The sequence below is a fragment of the Lepisma saccharinum genome, chromosome 20 (assembly GCF_977018435.1).
Source record: "Lepisma saccharinum chromosome 20, izLepSacc3.1, whole genome shotgun sequence".
Classification (NCBI taxonomy): domain Eukaryota; kingdom Metazoa; phylum Arthropoda; class Insecta; order Zygentoma; family Lepismatidae; genus Lepisma; species Lepisma saccharinum.
This window is the reverse complement of record NC_139248.1, coordinates 66,357,850-66,377,956: the sequence shown is the minus strand read 5'-3', so window position 1 is coordinate 66,377,956 and position 20,107 is coordinate 66,357,850. Positions and strand designations below refer to the sequence as shown.

Genomic DNA, 20,107 nt, shown 5'->3' with positions numbered 1-20,107 from the left:
GCTGTGAATTTAAAGCATATATCTTCTATAAATACTATTGGATTAAAAATTATGAATATCCTAGTTTAAACTAATTAAAAATTAACTAGTGGACCCACGTAAAACAGAGTTACATCAAAATTTAGCTTATTCAATTCTGCATTAAGTTATGGTAACCAAAATTTGTTCGACTATGTTTTTGAATTTTTATCGTCGTGGGAACAAAAAAGTGCCATTTTTTTAGTGGTTTCCAAATGATAGCTCTCTTTGAAGTTCTGTGAATAAAAGAATGTGTGGTCCGATCATGATGAAATTTAAATACAGTGCATGTAGAAAGGTTTTAAGCACAATTCTTAATTTGCAGATTTTTAAGATAGGCTAAAAAGAAAAAGTATCTTATCAATTTTGTGAAAACTTTTTCTTATAATTGAGTAGTCACAAATACGATCTTGGTTTTGTCTTGAAGCTCTTTACAGCTGTTTTTAAAACCTAATACAGAGCATTCGCTACGAGACTCGGCGGCAAGCAGCCCAGCGTCAGCACTTGTCTTTCCCGGTGAACGGGGTCTGTGAACAGTCGCATGCTACAGTCTGTTTTTTTCACTCTCCCTGCCTTAGCTATCTTTCCCTTCCTGTTGACGTTGCAGACTGACGCCAGTATAATCCTCCCTCGGAAGTTGTGTCGTGTCGTGTCCGTGTGTTGAAGATTGTGGCTTAATATGGCACCACAAAGTTTACATTACAACAAAGGATTTATCTTGTCGAGTGTTACTTCGGAAAGAGGAATTGTGGAGAAGTGGGACGATGTTTTGCAATGAAATTTCCTGGTGTTCCCGTTCCACGTATGACCACTATATTAAACCTCGTAAAAACGTTTAAAGTAACAGGGTCAGTTCTGAATAAAAGTGGAAAGAAAAACCCACGTGTACTTACTGAGGAAAAACTCGATGAGATAGGACAAAGGTTACAACAGTCTACTTGGAAATCTATCCGCCGCCTCTCACAAGAAACGGGTGTTTCGAAAACCCTCTAGGTCTCCTGATTTGTCAGCCTGCTATTTTTATTTATGGGGAAATCTAAAAAATAAAGTATACAAAGACAATCCGCACACCATCTGTGAGTTAAAAGAGAGTATTGTACGAGAAATCTGGAGAATTACAGTAGATGAACTTGCTCGTGTAAATGCCAATTTCCTTCGGAGATGCCAGGAATGTGTTGCAGCAGAGGGACATCATTTTCAACACCTTCTGTAGTCAAGGTTAGTACACAATATGAAAACTGTAATTTTAATAGCCGACTCTACAGACTGTCGCAGACCCCGTTTGCCGGGAAAGACAAGCGCTTACGCCGGGCCGCTTGCCACCGAGTCTCGTAGCAAATGTCAGGGAATGCTTTGTATTGTCGTCAATTCACATTGGGAAAACGATTTTATTCAGATTTTTATTCAACGGAGTACAGATGTGTGTTGAATGTGGCAACACTGAATGTTCTGTCACTACCGCAATGTCTGTTAAACCGTGAAAACTGCAGGCTGTCACTGAGGGTGGTGTGTCCATGTTCAACCCACGTCTTTACAATTGATAAGAACTCTTTTTTTGTCAGATTTAAAAACTGAAAATTTAGAATTGTATTTAAAACCTTTCTACCTGCACTGTATTTAAATTTGATCATGATCAGGCCACAAGTTTTTTTAGAACTTTAAAGAGAACAGTCGTTTGGAAAACACAAAAACAGCACTGTTTTTTTTGTTCTTTTGACGACAATAAATCAAAGACATACTTGACAAAAAAATTTGTTACCATTACTTAACGTAGAATTGAATAAGCTAACTCGTTTTTACGTGGGTCTACTGGTTTATTTTTAATTGGAGTCCAAACTCGCATATCCATAATTTCTAGTCTGATACTAGTGATGTACATTTCTAAGTAAAGTGATATTTGATTTATTATCTTTGTTTTATAGATGAGAAGCTAGAAAAAGCTGGAGAAAAAGTTATTTATTCCATGGGCCCAAAGGATACAACTCGGCACAGGCCATCACTTGTTCATCATGTGGTAAGCACTACAATTTTTATGTTAATTTTCTGCTTATTGTGATGATGGGAAATGATGAGGTTTTTATGGAATTGGTGAGGGGACAAACATAAGGAACCATCCATGCGCATACTAAAAAAGGATATCTACCAGTCTGGAAATTGTGGAAAATTCAGGGGATTTACATTTTCTGGATGAGTCATGGAAGTGTCAGGGAAATTTACTGTTTTTCTGGAAAAAAAATAAATAAATCTGGAAGTACATTAAAATTAGGATCTTGATCAAAGTAGAAATAGACAAGACAAGAAATTTTCAATTTATTGTGAACAAACTATACTACAGTTTGGTATTGAGTGTCACCCGGCAGTTACAATTGAAATTACATATTAATTACTCTAGGAAAGAGGGCCATGTTTTGAACAATTTTCAACTAGAAATCTACTACTGCAAGTGGCTATTGGTATTTACCACTTTCGTGTTGCATTGTTTTGGTTGTGTTTGATATTAGTAATAATACTTACATAGAATTTTACTATAATTATGTATTATTTATGCTAGCATAGTTATGATTAATAAATAAATATTTATCATTAGTCAATACGTGGCAAGTGTTATGTAAAAGCTCACTCCAGGGCATGTACAGACTGCTGCCTCACCCTCACATGCAGAGGTATGTGTGGTCAACACTACGAATCCCCAGTCGTTGTTTGTTGTACACATCTGTGACAGGGCTGCGCTACTCATTCATAGCTCACCAATTTCCTCACGAGGGTGAGTCAACACTGATATTTTAGAGCTCTCAGTGGCAGTTGAACTCAGGACTGCTTGCACTAACCATTCAGATAAACAGCAGCTCTGATGATGCACATGCAGTAACTAAACTGACACATTATAACCATATGCTATCATCTGGTGGAGTTTTGCAGTTAATGCAGCCTAAAGGCACGTGACTCACGTCAGAACAGAGAAGGGATTGTATTGACTTGGGAGAGAGCACCATTTCATAGCAGGCTGCCTGCAGAGGAGCAAGGCGAAGTAAAATGGATAGTATTAACCCATTAACTGCGGCGGATCTATATATAGACACTCTAAAAATGGTCTCACCCCCCAGAGCATCTATACCTAAGTATAAAGACGGTATTTCAAAATGAACTGTTGTTGTATTGCGGCAAGTCATTTTAGTAGACATCACTTTATCCTAATTTCATTAGTCTTTTTGAGTAAACTATCCATTCCTAATGCTTTCTTGGTTCCTGAAAAAAATACTTTTTTTTTTATAATGAGTGTTCTCCCGTGTTTTACAATTTGTGGCAGATTTTTTATATATATATATATAAATGAAAGAAGGTAAAAGGAAACACTGGACAGAAGAAAAATTCAAAATTTTCGCTAACTTCGAAGCATCATCGATGTGAGGAGAAAGAGACGGAACCGATGATGCTTCGAAGTTAGCAAAAATTTTGAATTTTTCTTCTCTCCGGTGAGTGTTTCCTTATACCTTCTTTGATTTTTACTTAGCCCTTTTGGCCCTCCTTGCTTTTATCCATTATTATCCACTTTATATATATATAGGATAAAAGGAAGGAGGGCCACAAGGGCTAAATAAAAAGTGAAAGAGGAGAGAGAGGAAACACTCACCGGACACAGAAAAAATTCAAATTTTCGTGATGGTATGTCACATCTTCAGGAGTAGAGAGACGTTGTAGTACTTGGTGACAAGAAGGAAGAGTAAGCATGACCTGCAGTGTTGCCAGGTCCCGAAAAAAAAGTGATGACAGTGCCACAAAAAAATATATAGATGGTTCTTTCACCAGGCTTGTCGAAAACTGTGAGTGGGGGGGGGGGGTTGGTTGGGCAAAGGTGGTGGTAAGGGTGAGGATAGGGGATGAGGGGCATTACTGGGTGGCCTTATTCAGGCCTGGGGTTGTGGTTGCATTCATGGTCGATATGTAGGCCCTCTCCCATCTTCTACGTATTGAGGTGTTGGTGGATTGGGGCAAGGAGTAGACGATCGCTACCTGGAAGCAGTCATTAAAAGGAATATTGTGGTGATTGGTGTGAATGGCAACAGCAAAGTCCAGGTTTTGAGTAGAGGAGCGGTGGTTGTTGATGCGGAGGTTCAGGGCTGTGGATGTTTCCCCCAGGTAGAAGCTCCCACAGATGTTGCAGGTGAGGATATAAATTAGGTTGGAGCTGTAACAGGTTCCTTTGGGGTAGAGGGTGAATTTGCCGGTGGCAGTGTGGATCTGGAAGGGTGCGGGAAGTGACAAATATGGGGCAGGTTTTGCACCTTGGGCGGTTGCATTTGTGGGCAGGTGCGAGTTGATTGTGAGTGGGTGGATTGTGGTGGACCAGGATGTTTTGGAGATTGGAAGGGCATTTGAAAACAACTCTGGGCTTGTCTAGGAAGATATTTCTGGTGTCAGGATCACTGTGCAGGATGGGAAGGAGGGAACGTAGAATATGTCTGATTTTGTTGAGGTCGGGGGTGATATTGGGTGACAAGTGCAGGGGGATTGGTGGGAATGTATGAAGCAGCTCGGGATATTTGTTTAGTGACCAGGGTGGAAGGATATCCACGTTTGGTCAAGGCTTGATGTAAGCTGAGGTTATAGTTCTGTCGGGAGGTGGCTGAGGTGTTGAGGCGTTGACCTCTGAGGGCCAGGGAGAATGGGATGGCTTTCTTGGTGTGGAACAGATGGGAGCTGGAGAAGTGTAGGTATTGCATATGGTTGGTAGGTTTGATGTGGATGGAGGTTTCCAAATGTTCTTCCTTCATGTGCACATCCACATCCAGGAAGGTGATTTGTTTGGTGGAGTGAGTCCAGGTGAAATTGATGGAGCTGAAGTGGTTAAGTTTGTCTAGGAAGGTGGTCAGGGAAGGTTCTCCATGTGTCCAAAGCATGAAGATGTCATCGATGAAACGGAGCCAGAGGAGAGGTTTGAGAGATTGGGTCTCCAGGAACCCTTTTTCGACTTTGCCCATGAACAGGTTGGCATAGGATGGGGCCATTCTGGTACCCATGGCTGTGCCTCGGATTTGGAGATATTGCTTGTCCTCAAAGGTGAAGTTGTTGCACGTGAGGACAAGGTGAGCTAGATGGGTCAGGAAATTAGTGCTGGGGTTGTGGGGTTTTGGTCTGTTGTTAAGGAAGGATTTTATGGAGCAGAGGCCATGGGAGTGAGGTATGTTGGTATGGAGAGAAGTAACATCGATGGTGGCAAGGATAGTGTTGGCAGGTAATGGTGGGAGAGTGTTAATTTTCTGAAGGAAGTGGCTGGTGTCCCGGAGGTAGGAGGGCAGAGCTTTAACAAGAGGCTGGAGGTGGAAGTCGACAGAGGATGAGATTCTTTCAGAAGGTGAATTGTAACTGGACACCATGGGTCTGCCAGGGTTGCCAGGTTTATGGATCTTGGGCAGCAGGTAAAAATGGGGGTGCGGGGGTTGTCTGGGATGAGCATGGATATGGTGGAGGCTGTCAGGCCCTCCGGGGGACCTCGGGTGTGGATGAAGTCCTGGATTCTGTTGAGGTGTGTGGCTGAAAGGTCGACCGTGGTGGTTTTGTAGGTGGAGGAGTCGGCCAGCTGGCGAGTGGCTTCCGTCAGGTAATCTTGAGAGTTCAAGACCACCATGGTGGACCCCTTGTCATCTGGGAGTATTTTGATGTGGTGGTTCTGGCAGAGATCTTGAGAGGGATTCAAGTTGGGTTTGTTGTGGAGGTTGTCAAGAAATGAGCTGTCAGTGATAGTGGAGATTATGGCAGTGATGTATCTTTCCAGGGGGAGGTTGGTGGGCAGGGGGGGGGGGTCTTGGGAGGATGGTGGGCAAAATTGGAGGAGGCTTGAGTTTGTTTCATTGGTTGTATACTGGGGGGAAGGGTTTTTTGCCCAGAAGTGTTGCCATCTGAGGTGTCTGGCAAAGGTGTGGATATCGAAGAGGAAACGGAATTGGTTTTGTATTTGTTTTCCTTAGCTTCATTATGCGATAAGTCTTTTTAGAGTTATTGTTTCACGTTATTTATGATGATACGATTTTGCGGTTGCATCTATTTAGAGATGATTTCTTTTTAGAACACTTCCCTTCAGTGGGGAAGGGGTTAAGTGTTTCAGAGCTAATGTTTTGATATGCATTCTTGGTCTTTGCAGGTTCTGAGCATGGAGCTGGTAATTGTTCGATATTTGTTAAAATTATTGTTTGATGTTTGTAGGGGAAAGTTGTTCAGTTAGGCCACCCGCACACTGGATCTGACAGGACACAATGTTATGAGTTATTCTTGTAGCAAACCATCTAAGGAAAGCTTTTACCATAGTTCCTCATGGGAGGCTGCACACCATATGAAACATTTGACGGGAGATACCTTGCGACAGTTTGCGACAAAACAGACAAGGCCATTGGAATTTGGTCTCGCTGGAGCAGCTTGTGACAAAATGCTCTGAATACCAAAAAAATGCCAATCCATTCACTTCTGACACAGACATCTAATCATAGACCGGCAATGGGGACAACTTGAAGCCATATACAGGGTATTCCGGGAGGAAGCAGCAATACTTTGGGAACTGGTAGTATAGGTGATTCTAAGCAAAAAAGTTCATATGAACATGGGTCCGATTTTGAACGATAACAGAGATATGAACAGAAATAAAAATGATGTAGAAAAACGTAAACAAAAACAGTAACAAGTAAAAAATGGCAATGTAATGGTAATTGTGTAAGTAAATACTCATATTATTCGATGCTGGATAGGTGCCGGAGCCTCTTCCACCGTCAGAACAATTCCGGATTTCCCCGGTCGGGAGTCGAACCCGCGACCCTTGGATTAGTAGTGGAACGCCATACCGACTGACCTACCACGATCCCTTAGTAAACCATAACGTTCCCTGACAATTTTGCAAGATTGCCAACAGGTGGCAGCACACGTGACACAGTTACTCATCGAAGAGTCTTACCTGCAGTGCTGTGAGAGTGTACTTGGAACACGTGCACATTTGTGAGATGCTGTTATCTGGGTTGTTTCCATAGCAATTCACAGACAGTTACCGTCAAATTGCACCTACATACACGAATGAGGAGTATGCGGACATGGTGTTTGTGTACGGGTTTTGTAATAGAAGTGCGCACGTGGCTGTTGAAGAATACAGGAGGCGTTTTCCATTACAAAGGACACCAAATAAGGTAGTGTTTACTAATACGTTTCGTGCATTGAGAGAGCGTGGAACACTTCCCAGTGTTAAAGTGACTTCCGAACGTGAAACAGACAATCTGTTCATGAACACATGAATGCACAGTGGTACCTTCATCTGTTACAAGATGATTTGACGGACCAGTTAGACGATGTTCCTTTGCACACAAGGCGGAACCTCATCTTGCAGCATGACGGAGCACCTGCTCATTCCAGTCGGTTGATCATTCAACATCTGAATTCCACCTACCCTAATCAATGGATTGGTCGTTCTCGTGCTAGTGGTCTGGTTCCGTGGCTACCTCGTTCTCCAACCTAACCTCTCTTGATTTTTGTTTATGGGGTTGGATGAAGCAGCAGGTCTACCGGGAAAGGATGAATACAAGGGATGAACTGCACATTCGCATTATGAATGCTGCTGCGTTAATCTGGGAACATCATCGGTAACTTTGTAGTGCAACACAAGATGTCCTCCAACATGCTTAGAAGTGCATTGATGTTGGTGGTGGTATTTTTGAAATTCTGTTGTGACCTACTATCATTTCTGTGGCCTTTTTCCTCTTTAAATTCGTTCATGTGAGTACTGACCAGCAGGTGTTAACATTTCATTGTTCTACATTTATTGCTTATCATGTACTAATTACTGCTACACCACAAATTCATGCAATAAAGATTAGTATCAGCATGTCCCTTCTCGTATTTACTTACACAATTACCATTACATTGCCATGTTTTATTTGTACTGTTTTTGTTTACATTTTCCTACATCATTTTTATTTCTGTTCATATCTCCGTTATCGTTCAAAATCGGACCCATGTTCATAAGAACTTTTTTGCTTAGAATCACCCATACAACCAGTTCCCAAAGTATTGCCGCTTCCTCTTGGAACACCCTGTACAGTCATTTAATCTTACATTAAATGGTTAATATCATATTTTCTAACCAATCGAGGTGCTCAGAATAATAACTGCAGATCCCAACCAAAGTTCATTTTGAGAAAAATCACATTTTCTGTTTAATTTCAAAACTCAGGAGATTTTTAACATTATTACATTTTTTTAAGGTTCTTTTAAATATGGTTTTTCAAGTTTATCTGCAAATTCTTGAACCATTGTGGTTAATAGTTTCACAGATTTTGTGCTGTTTACTAGGGAAAAATATACACAAGTGAAAAAATGGGGTAAAACTTATTTATTGAGTTTACCTTTATTTAACATGTTGTATTAATCCACTCCATTCCAAGGTTTTCACATTCTTCTTCAACATCATCATGAACAAGATTTTTATAAAAATCATGATAGACAGATAGTATATATTTCAGGTCATTGTATTTAGCTTTCTTAATTTTTCTCTGTTCACTGTATTTCTGCTGTAACTTAAACAATGAAACATCTACAGTTTTACCTAGTTTCCTAAAATTAACTTTTTGATGCAGGTCAATGTCAAAATAAGATAAACTAAATTTTACAATATCAGGATTAATATGTTCCATAATAATGGAAGTTGATTGATTTGCTTTATTTTACTTTGCTTTTTGTGCCACTTTTGGCTAATTTGCGAAGATGGGAATGAGTGATGATATGATGAAATTGATGGACACTCACAAACATCCATGCCCAGGCCAGGATTCGAACCAGGGACCCCTGGTGTCTTAGCGCGATGTGCTAACCACTCTGCCACAGGGGCCGGCAATGGAAGTAACTTTACTTAAAAGCAGAGGAGCACCATCAACATCTTTTTTTCTGATGACAAAGTTTGAGCTAATACTGTTTTAACTGTTTATGCATAACTTCCGTTTGTTTATTACCCATTCACTTGAGTTTTTCACTTTTTTTTTTTTTTCCTCCTTTTTTCGGAGCTTCTGGCATACCAACACACTCAGTCACGGACGGTGCCATATTGTCTACAATGCCACCGAACTTCTAACGGACATAAACAAAAACACACATTTGGGATATGCCATTTTTTCACTGATACTATTTTCATTTTCCTTACGGACGAATTTTAAAGGTGGAATATGAGAGTTTTGGCATATCCCAATTATTTTGATACTTCAGCATATGAAAGGTAGGTGGCAGCAGTGTACCGTCATACTTGTATCTCAAAATTCGAGTCGGTTGGGATCTGCCATTATTATTCTGAGCACCTCAATTATTTGTCCCATAATTTACAACATATACTCTGTGATACATTGGTTCTGCTATAAACTGTTATAATGAATTGTCTGGTTGTGACTCATGTTGCATTTTGTCGCATCATTTCACTTGATGTTGCATTTCATCGCATTGTGTCAGATGTGGTGTGCAGCTGGCCGAAGTTCAGTTCTGCTGCCTTGGGATATGATTTTTATTTTTCTGAAGTTTGTGTTGTTTATGGCTGCTTATTTGAAATTTTCCTGTGTTGCCTGAAGCTCTGAGGGCAGAATTGTTACAATAAACCTCCACTTTATTGAAAACTGATTGTCGGGGTATTTTCCTATGCCCTTTACGGCATATTTTGAAACTTCCACTGCAGTTTTTCAACTCAAGAAGTTGTGTTAAATCTGCTTTGGTTACGGATTGCATTAAGATGTACCAAGTGGTCATAAGATTTGTTGAACAATTAGACAGGAAAGAATGTACATTTCAGCACAGATGTTTGAAGGTTATTTGTTAGACATTGAAATTTCATGCGCTTGTAATGTGTTAGTAGCAGTAAAAGTACATTCGTTTGACGGTTCTGTTTTATTTACAGAGGCAGCAGGCTGAAACTGACGTCCACAAGGAAGTTGAATTTGTTCGTGAAAATCTTAAGAAGAATCATGACAAAGTAAGTAACAAAAAGCTCAAACATGAGGACCCTAAACTGCTTCTCCCCACCAACCTTTCTCCGCGGCGAGCTGGAGAAAGAGAGGTCTGTGTGGCTGGTTGTAGAAGGGGGAGAAAACTTAGCATTATGCTTATGGGAGGATTGTTTTACTTGTTCTCTTGGGAATATCAAACTTCCGATGGCATAGAAATACATATGATTGGAAAAGGAACAGGCTCAGGATTTTATTTGCTCTTGGCAGAGTCAAAATGTTCATTTGATTTGCCGTAAGTTGAAGTTGCCTCTCGGTAAGGAATATATGGGATCCTGTAAATACTTATTCATCATATTTTTCACAGATCGTATCTGGTTTAGTAATCAACTTGAGAAATTGCTGCCGCTTCCAACATGGGGAGAAATTCATGCTCTCTTTTGCCTCTCGTTTTTCTCAATTGCAGTTCACATTTTAACATTATTGAAATAAATGCCCACCTGGTGCGAAACTGTCTCTTGTGGCCTTAATATGTGCTTATTTCTTATTTAAGACGCATCTATTAAGATCTCACGGAATTCAAATGTTGAAATGTAGAAAGCTGCTCGGTGACCTTTAAAGAAAACTTATATTGATTGTTAATGACAAGAATTGTACATCTAAATGTATCAATATTTTATTCACTAATAAATATTAATCACAGCATATTCATCCTTGTTACAAGCGATGAAGTCTTGATAGACTTCTTGTTAAGGTGGATTGATTTAATCTTTATGGAAATTATTTGTAGAATAATGTTCATAAGGATTTTGTAGAAATCAGAATCACTTTGGGTGAAAGTACATTAATCTCGTAATTTAGTGTTTATTAGGCTCTAAGAAAGAAAACAAATATGTGTACTGATGGTGTGAAGCTCATAAGAAAGGAAATGTAATATGTAAACTGTAAATACACTTATATTTCTCTTCATTTAAAATTCAATAATATTATGGGCAAAAATAGCAAACATTTTGTGTAGAATAATATACAAAATACTAATCATGTTAAACTGTAAATAGTGTCATTACTAGACCTCGGATTTTTAGGTACTAAAAAGTGTGCTTTTAGGCTCCTAAAATGCTAAAATAAATTCTAAAAATCCTAAAGTAGGTTCTAAGAATCCTAAAATAGGTTCTAAATATCTTAAATTAGGTTAGAAAAATCATGAAGTAGATTCTAAAACCCTTAAAATGGTACAAAATTCCTGAAAAATTCAGATTATTTACAATCGTTAAAAACAAAATTTTACAAGTACTGTAAGAATTTTTAATAGGTATATAAAGGGTGTTTCATAAAGTGTGCAGGTTTTAAATTGCTTGTCATTTTTTTTTGAAGGTTGGCAACACTGTTCTCATAATTTTCGTTATCTCTTATCATTCAGATTATTAATTGAGTATTTTTCCAGATGTTCAATTGAGTTGCCATGGAGCGGTTCACTATCGAGCAACGTGTCGTTATTTTGAAAACACATTACAGAAACTGGGAGTGCTATGCAGAGGCAGTTCGTAAACTGTTGACTATGCGGTAGCTATGTATTGTTTGCTTAATGGATGTTTATTCCTGGCACTCCGACAACAATAGAAAATACGAGAAATCACATATTCACGGTATCCAATTCATCCAGAGCAGGCCACTCCCTGTTTCTGTGATGTGTTTTCAAAATAACGACGTGTTGCTTGATAGTGAACCGCTCCCATGGCAACTGAACTGAACATCTGAAAAAAAGACAATTGCTCAATTAATAATCAGAATGATAAGAGATAACGAATATGATAAGAAAAGTGTTGCCAACCTTCAAACAAAAAAATGACAAGCGATTTAAAACCTGCGCACTTTATGAAATAGCCTTTACAAGAACAAAATATTAATTTTCTTACCAAATTTTAATTTCTTTACATCACTTTCAATGAGTGAATTTTGGTAAAACATGAAAAAAAAATGTACAAGCAGAGCAAAAACTACAAGGGAACTGCTCCTCTAATCGCCGCCACTGTGCGCAGGGTAACTTGGCGTCAGACATTTTTTTCTTTAGAGCTTTGAAAAACATTATGGAGAAAGGGAAATCAACAGAAAACATGTTTGAAACATGCCAGTCGTTGAATTGTATACCTCTGAGAGACATAAAAATCATGTATAACCTAAAAAAAAATATGTAAAAACCTAAAGAAAGGTTTAATTTAGGTATATAAACCTAAAATAGGTTCTATCAAGCAAAATAGGTTATTTTAGGTGCTATACTTTGCGAGTTGTTGCATTTTTTAATGAAACGCTGACATAACTTGTTTTTTCTTATTTACCTGCAAAGGAAAAAAATAGGTTAAAAACCTAAAATCCGAGGTCTAGTCATTACATTAAACTGTAAATAAACATGTCAGCTTATATTTTGCAAACTATCATTAAAATATTCCCAAAATTAAGCTACAAAGACTATAAAAAATATTTAAAGTTACAATTATTACATGCAGAATGTTCATTTTCACTGAAATAAATATAGTTTCATTAACACACTCATCAAACATTTCCATAGTACAGTCCAGCCAGGGAAGACAAAACTAGCTGGAAAGGTCTATTCCAAACGCGAGAAAGGAAGCAGGTAAAAGCACCAGCCTAACTACCCTACTACTACTACTGTACGGATGGCTTTTATTTTAAATTCTGAATACTTCCATAATTCGTAATCATATCTCTAGTTACTTTGCCCGTGATGTTACCACGTGTGAAACTTCATTGTTGTTTCCACAGAAAATGATTTTCACGGAACTCCTTCCTTCCCAAAATGCCATTGCTGCCACAGACCTCCAGGTACCAGACCGGAAACGTGAGCCTTGTGACATGGGTCAACTTGAAGCCAAGAATTTCGAAGCCAGGGCACACTATCATGGCGGCGAGCATACCTTCATATTTCTACGTACTTGTTACAACTATTTTGAAGATTGTGAGTCATTGCACCACACACGATTGCAATTTTTAAGTTTAGTAAGCAGCATATAACTCTACATATTACACTCCAAAGTGAGTACAAATAATTTCTTCTTAAAAATGAAAACTTAAGAAGTTCTAATGCATCTCTGCCATATTTCTACCCCCTGGATTATGTGGGACTTCAAACGAAAGCTCATCGTTTCCAGTCTGCAATTAGAGGTCAGTGATTTCAGCTGTCACCCCTATTTTGACACTGAACTAGTCCAGTTGGCGCATGCACACTCCTGTCCATGGTTTCGGATAAGGCAGCTGGACTGTGGGTTCATGTATGCTGTGTCAGAAACATAAAAATGTATATTTACATGTAGTTTTTTATATGCTTTAATCAAACTGTTCAAATATTTTACAAGGCCATTTACCAGAAAATACTTTCTATATGCCAAAAACTATACATGCAATTTTAAGCATGTTAAAAAGGTAAAGTGAAAGGTAAAGTGCTCCCCTGTGCTTAGCACCATGCCATGAAGGCGTATAGGGGGTGTGGGGTTAACGCCCCACACTTTCTTGATCCGGTCGTGAGTGAGGGTGATGTGATCAGCATCACTCGCCTGACCGCCTTTACCCCCCAGGGTTTCCCCCAGGTACCCATGTTATTCTATGCTGGGTGGGCACCGGGGCTGCTTCCGTTAGAAGAGTTCCCGGATTTGAACTGGCCGGGGATCGAACCTGGGACCTTCAGCATAGTAGTCAGATGCGTTACCAACTGAACCACCGCAGCCACATTAAGCATGTTTCTTAAAGAAAAATATAAAAAATCTATTTGATTAAAAGAAAATCTGATTTAAATTAAATCATCAAAAATATTTTTTTGAAATAAAAATCATGATATTTTTTTTTATCCATCCTGCTTTTTGTTTAGACCATTAAAGTTTAGTATAAATAGCTTCTCTGGATAGGACTTTTCAAACTTGCCGTAATGTACAAATAATTTATTGCTTAAGAACTAATTGTTGGAGAGAGATGACACCCCCTCCCCTGGTAATGACAGGGCTTTAGCAGAGGTGGAATTAAGGATTGGTCACCATGATAAATACTGACCAATACTGTTAAATGCCGATGTAAAATTTACCAGTATCGATAACTGATATACTATCAATTCGATATAAAATTCCAATTGGTTCGTTGACATCCTTTGTAAATGGATGTTACGAATTGCACCAAGCTTTTGCAAAGCACAAGAAGCTAAAGTACACAATGTAGGTTAGTTATATGCTTATATCCAACTAACTCACTCTCTAGCCTTCATAAACCCTCCATCTGTCCCTATCCTGGGCAAGATCAATCCAATCTTTTCCAAACCTTAAAGATTTCCTTTAGGTCCATCTCAACGTTGTCCCTCCATCTTCGTCTTGGCCTTCCTACAGGTCTCTTACCATCAGGTTTCCAAACAAGAATCCTGTAAACTCTTCTTTCCTCTCCCATTCGTGCCACATGGCCTGCCCACCTAAGTCTTCTTGATTTAATTATTCTAATAATATCTGGACATGAATACAAATTATTATGTGCTTATATCCATAAAAATTATAAGAACATGGCACAATATTGTACAAAATTGTAAGATATTTGTTAATCTGTCCCATCCCCAGGTGGAATTTATACGTTGCACCTCCCAATAAGGAGTCTTAAAAGAAAAAGAAGAATATTTTTTTTTTCCAAATAATTGATATTTGACATACCCCTGTGGCCTCCACAATAGACCAAAGTGAATGAAAAATATAGTATGTATCATCGGTACATTCTTAACTATGCAAAGTTTCGTTGATAATTGGCTGATACTTCTTAGGGGATAATAATAACAATGTTCGAGGGTTACAGCAAAAGTCACGGTAACCATTTTTTTCCACGATGAAGAAGAAAGAAATTTTAAAATATACAATTGGAAGGTCACCATATATGCGGACATTTAATGTATGAATTTTGAATAACATAGAGATCTGTATCAGGATAGAGAAAGAGACAAAATACGTGCAGTCACAGGCCATCCTGAACGTTGCATGTCAGCAGTTGCTTCTCTTCCACACCCGAATGCTGCTGCCCACCTCGCGACAGTTCGGTACGGTAGAGCATAATTTCCTAAAGCTGCCACAAGCTCAGTGTGACATTCTCTCGCATTCCTTCCATGGAAAACTGCTATTCACATAAGGACGCTGTTCACGGCAGGTCACATTCATCCTGCACGACTGATAAACATACCCTGACTTCCCACTTCTCTCAGTTCAGTCTTGGCAGCCACTGCCATCTAGTGGTGTCACAATATATTGCATGTGACAGGGTCTCCACTGTACATTTTGAAATGTCTTGCCTAACACGCATTATCGTGGAAAAAATTGTTGCCATGACTTTTGCTGTAACCCTCGTATAAGAGCAGCAGTATTTACAGCTCACCAAAAAGAAATCTGGAATTTTGCTTCTAGCTTTGGCCCTATGGGCACTGGATGCACCAAATTTGGGGGGAAGCACGATAAAGAGCACTCTTTGTGGACATGTAATGCCCATCCCCCAATTTTGGAAAAAAACAACGAAATTATGCAACCAATTTTCGGGAAATTTTGAAAATTGAAACTTTGATTCTGGACCCCTAATTGCCACACGCTGTTAAATTGTTATTTTATTGTTCTTTTGTTCTATTATGACATATAAAATTGAAATATGTCTGTAGACAGCAGTGGTTGAGGAGTTATAACACATTTTATAACGTGTCCCAAAATACAGAGAGGAAAACAATGGACTTTTTCAAACACTGCCTGTGTTAATATTAGTAACAATGGATGTATTGTTTTGTAATTTGATTATATCATACCTTCATATGTATACATGTGAACAAAAAACGACAGAACTGAAATATCACTTGTATTTTGTCCGGAACAGTTTTACATACCCTTTTGCTAAAGGTTGAAGCCAAATGAAGAAACCAGTACTGTGAATTACATACAGCATGTCCACAAAAACATTCCGTGATTATAAACACACACAGTATCGCTCTCGGTACTCATATTTATATAGAATTGGTTCTATTAGAAACAGAAACTCAAAAATTTTAATACCTAACTACCTACCTCAGTTGCACTCAATGTGTGCTCCTTGTATCATGCTGCAAACATCAAGGCGATATTCCCACTCATGCAACATGCATTCCAACATATCTAGTGACGGTCCGGTCCCGATGGCGCCAATGATACGACGTTTCAGATCTTCCAGATCTTGAGGCAGTGGAGGTACGTGTACAAGATCTTTTATGTAACCCCATAAGAAGAAGTCACAGACAGTGAAGTCAGGGGACCTCGGTGGCCACTTGCAGAACACAGCATCTTTGTTTCCGGAGTGCCCAATCAATCTTCCTTCAAGTTTCTCATTTAGAAAATTCCGAACTTCGTTCATTGTCTTCTTCTTCTAATTGTGGAAATAGCCGCGGTGGCTCAGTCGGTAACGCGTCTGACTACCAAGCTCAAGGTCCCGGGTTCGATCCCCGGCCGGTTCAAATCCGGGAACTTTTCTAACGGAAGCGGCCCCGGCACCCACCCAGCGTCGAATAACATGGGTACCTGGGGGAAACCCTGGGTGGTAAAGGCAGTCAGGGGCGTGATGCTGATCACATCACCCCCACTCATGACCGGATCAAGAAAGTGTGGGGCGTTACCCCCCACACCCCCTATACGCCTTCATGGTGTGGTGCTAAGCACAGGGGAGCACTTTACCTTTACCTTTTGCCACTCACTGAGCATATCAAGGTAATTCAGACCATTGATAGTGTCCTCGTGCAAGAAAAATCGCCCATACACTTTCAGTTTCCATACGGCACAGAACACATTTACCTTAGGGGAGTCACGTTCAACCTCCAAAACAAAATGTGGATTCTGGGTCCCCCAAATCCTAACATTGTGTTTGTTTACTTTCCCATTGACGTGGAACATTGCTTCGTCACTGAAAGATTTTCGCTGACTGGTCCTCATTATTCTCCATAAGTGTTAATAAATGTTCACAGAAAGCAGTCGTTTTTCACTCGTCAGGTTTCAACTTTTGCAGTAACTGCAGTTTGTAGGGAAGAAACTTCAAACGAGTACGTAGGATTTTGGACACAGAGAATTTAGGGATGTTTAACTGCAGGCTAGCTCTACGCACAGACTTCATAGGACTACGTACAAATACATGTCACAGACAACAAGTCAGGGGACCTCGGTGGCCAGTTGCAGAACACAGCATCTTTGTTTCCGGAGTGCCCAATCCATCTTCCTTCAAGTTTCTCATTTAGTAAAATTCCGAACTTCGAGATGCCAGTGTGGAGGTGCTCCATCTTGTTGGAAAATAAATTCATTGTCTTCTTCTAAATGTGCAACTACATGTTACACAATTTCCACATTGGCAGATGGTCTCCCTGAATGGCATTTCCTATGATCACATATACATCCTCACTCTACTAAATCTCTGTACCATCTCAGAATCATCTTGTCAGTAGGTGCCGTATGTCTGAAGGTCCGTCGGAAGGCACGCTGAACTGTCACTACACTCCGTGTGTTATGGTATTCCAGTACACACCAACTACATGCCTGTGGGTTCGCCATGAATCTCTAAATGCTACAACGCATTGTATAGGCTTAACTCTACCATATCGCTGCAGATTTTAAAATTCAGCTAGCAACAATGAAAAAATTTATGGCATGTTTGTTATTCTGATTTAATAATACACGTGATATCGAACACACACAAACATACTGCACTTGTTATTTTAACAAATATATATGGACATTTCCATAAGCAAATTCAAAATAGAAGATAAAGAATTGGAACTGAATATGAAAATTCAGGTGCCAGGTGAAAATTTTCAGGTGCCATGGCGACCGGGCAACCTGTATTTTTCTACCCATGCTTGAAACTATCTTTGACAGAAACATTTTGCCAATGTGTGGTCATGGCATGTTAAATTAACAAAGAAGTTATTCATAGTGTTGCTTTCTAACCAGCTTTCCTCGTAATTTCCTGTCTTCTGGCATTATTATTATTATTATAATTATTATTAATATTATTACAGTGGAACCCTGATATTACATTCCCAGATTTTACATTTTCCCACATTATGTATTCAATATTGATGGTCCCAATTTTGAATAGAGTATTTGATGTGCGCTCTCATACTTCAAACTAAGACATCTTGTAGAAAATTCAGGAATATTCTCTAACACATGTATGTGTAGCAAATAGTACATTGGCTAATCAAAAACTGAATGCCATGTCTAAATATGATAAGCACCATGCTGTTATCAATGGGGAATACAGGAAAAACTTGTATTCACCCAACATGCTGTGGAATAAATCACCAAATAAACAGCTTACCTCCTTGGTGGAGTGGTTAGCACAGTGTTCTACAACACCAGGGGTCTAAGGTTTAACCCTTTATAGCCTAAATTTTTGTTACGGAACAAAATGGCAGTTTGAAGCATTTATATGTATGGGTAAGACTTCCTTTGGCAGGATTGACAACAACAACAAAAATCATCTGACATTGTAATAATACTAATTACAATTAATGAGACCTGAAAGTCCTGACAGGCGATTAGTGTGTTATGTATAACCACAGAAATGTTGTATCAGATGGTGCTTGGTTATAAAATATATACTCCCTTCAACACCAACATGCAAAGTATCTACACCCTACCTCTTACATGCTTTGGAAGATACTGCTTAGAAGACAAATATATAAGTTAAAAGGCAAATGAGCAAGAAATAGTAAATAAAAAGAGTCGTCATGCTTGACTTGCTATCAGTGGCGTGCCCTGGATTTTGGTGGGGGGGGATAGTTACGTATACTTTTTTTTTAGTAGCCAGCCCTTATTTTCCATCTTTTCTGCCTCTTTGATGGTATTTTTTATAAATACTAGGCCAAGGGGCAGGGAGACGGTTATGACCACCCACCAACACTCCCTTAGGCATGCCTCTACCTTACATTCATCGTTATTATCCTCAAATAGTGTATCGACATCTGAGAGATTTTCTGCCAGTCACCTATTATTATCCTCATCGATATCGATCTATGTGCCATAGCCCTACAACATCAAAAAGAGCTATCTAGAACATTGGGGTGCAAGGAAGGGGTTGCTCCCATTTGGCCCAGTATTCGTAAAAAAGGAACATCAAAATTAGGAAAAATGGCAAAATGAGGGCTGACTGCTAAGAAAAAGAGTATATATCAAAAGTTGCGAAAATCCTGGGCACACCACTTGTTTAGAAGTGAGGAAAATATATTTAAACTTTTTTCGGGCAAAGTAGACACCAGAAGCCTGGCGGAACCTCAAAGTCCCAAGTGATGTTTTGCTCATAAAACAACTTTCTGATCATATTTGGCCAACATTATTTTATAACCATATTTATATGAGCTAAGAATAAGATATATAAAAGTCTGGGGTACTTACAGTTATTCTAATATCTAATTTTCATACGTGCGTTGTAAATAAAGTAGTGGCAACACTGTCAGCAAAAGGTGATGACACCATGCATGTGCTATCAGGCAGTGAGCAATGTGAGTTTGGGCCCATGTCGATGTGTGGAGTGCCAAAAGTGGTCGGTACAGCGAGTGCTGTGGTGTATGGACGACATTGTATCTGATGGTTGCATAATGGGTAAGTGTATTTCTTTAAGAGGTTGCGATGCGTCTGTGAGAACAACCTCAACTTAAGGAAAATTGCATCGTGCTGGGTTTCCGATATTGTCACCATTGTGCAACCATCAGGTAAGGCTAGTTATTGTTGCTTCAGGCAAGTTTTGATCACATTCTTGCCATGATCAAACCTGATGTTCCACAATCACTGTTCTACCTTTGTAAATATATTTTAGAGGAGTACAGAAAATGGTGTTCATTTCAATCTCCTACATACACAACAGCACTCGCTGCACCGACCACTTTTGACACTCCACACATCAGCATGGCTCCAAACTGACATTGCTCACTGCCTGATAGCACATGCACAGTGCCATTACCTTTGCCTGACAGTGTTGCCACTACTTTATTTACAACCCACGTAAATTTAAGACCACTGCACAATATGGCTCCATTACTGATGCTGAGGTCTAAGAAATTTCTTACTGTCCCCTTGCATATACTTCCAGCAGCGCCTGCCGTATAG

General features: G+C 39.3%; 1 protein-coding gene across 1 annotated transcript in view; it reads left to right on the top strand.

Moving 5' to 3' along the window:
• The window catches only part of LOC146003500 (uncharacterized), a 133,891-nt gene that overhangs the window by 93,226 nt on the left and 20,558 nt on the right, over window positions 1-20,107 (top strand). Inside the window, exons 14-15 of the mRNA XM_083141789.1 lie at window positions 1,941-2,032; window positions 9,926-10,000. Of these exons, the coding sequence (XP_082997915.1) occupies window positions 1,941-2,032; window positions 9,926-10,000 (167 nt within the window). The remainder of the gene's footprint in view (window positions 1-1,940; window positions 2,033-9,925; window positions 10,001-20,107) is intronic.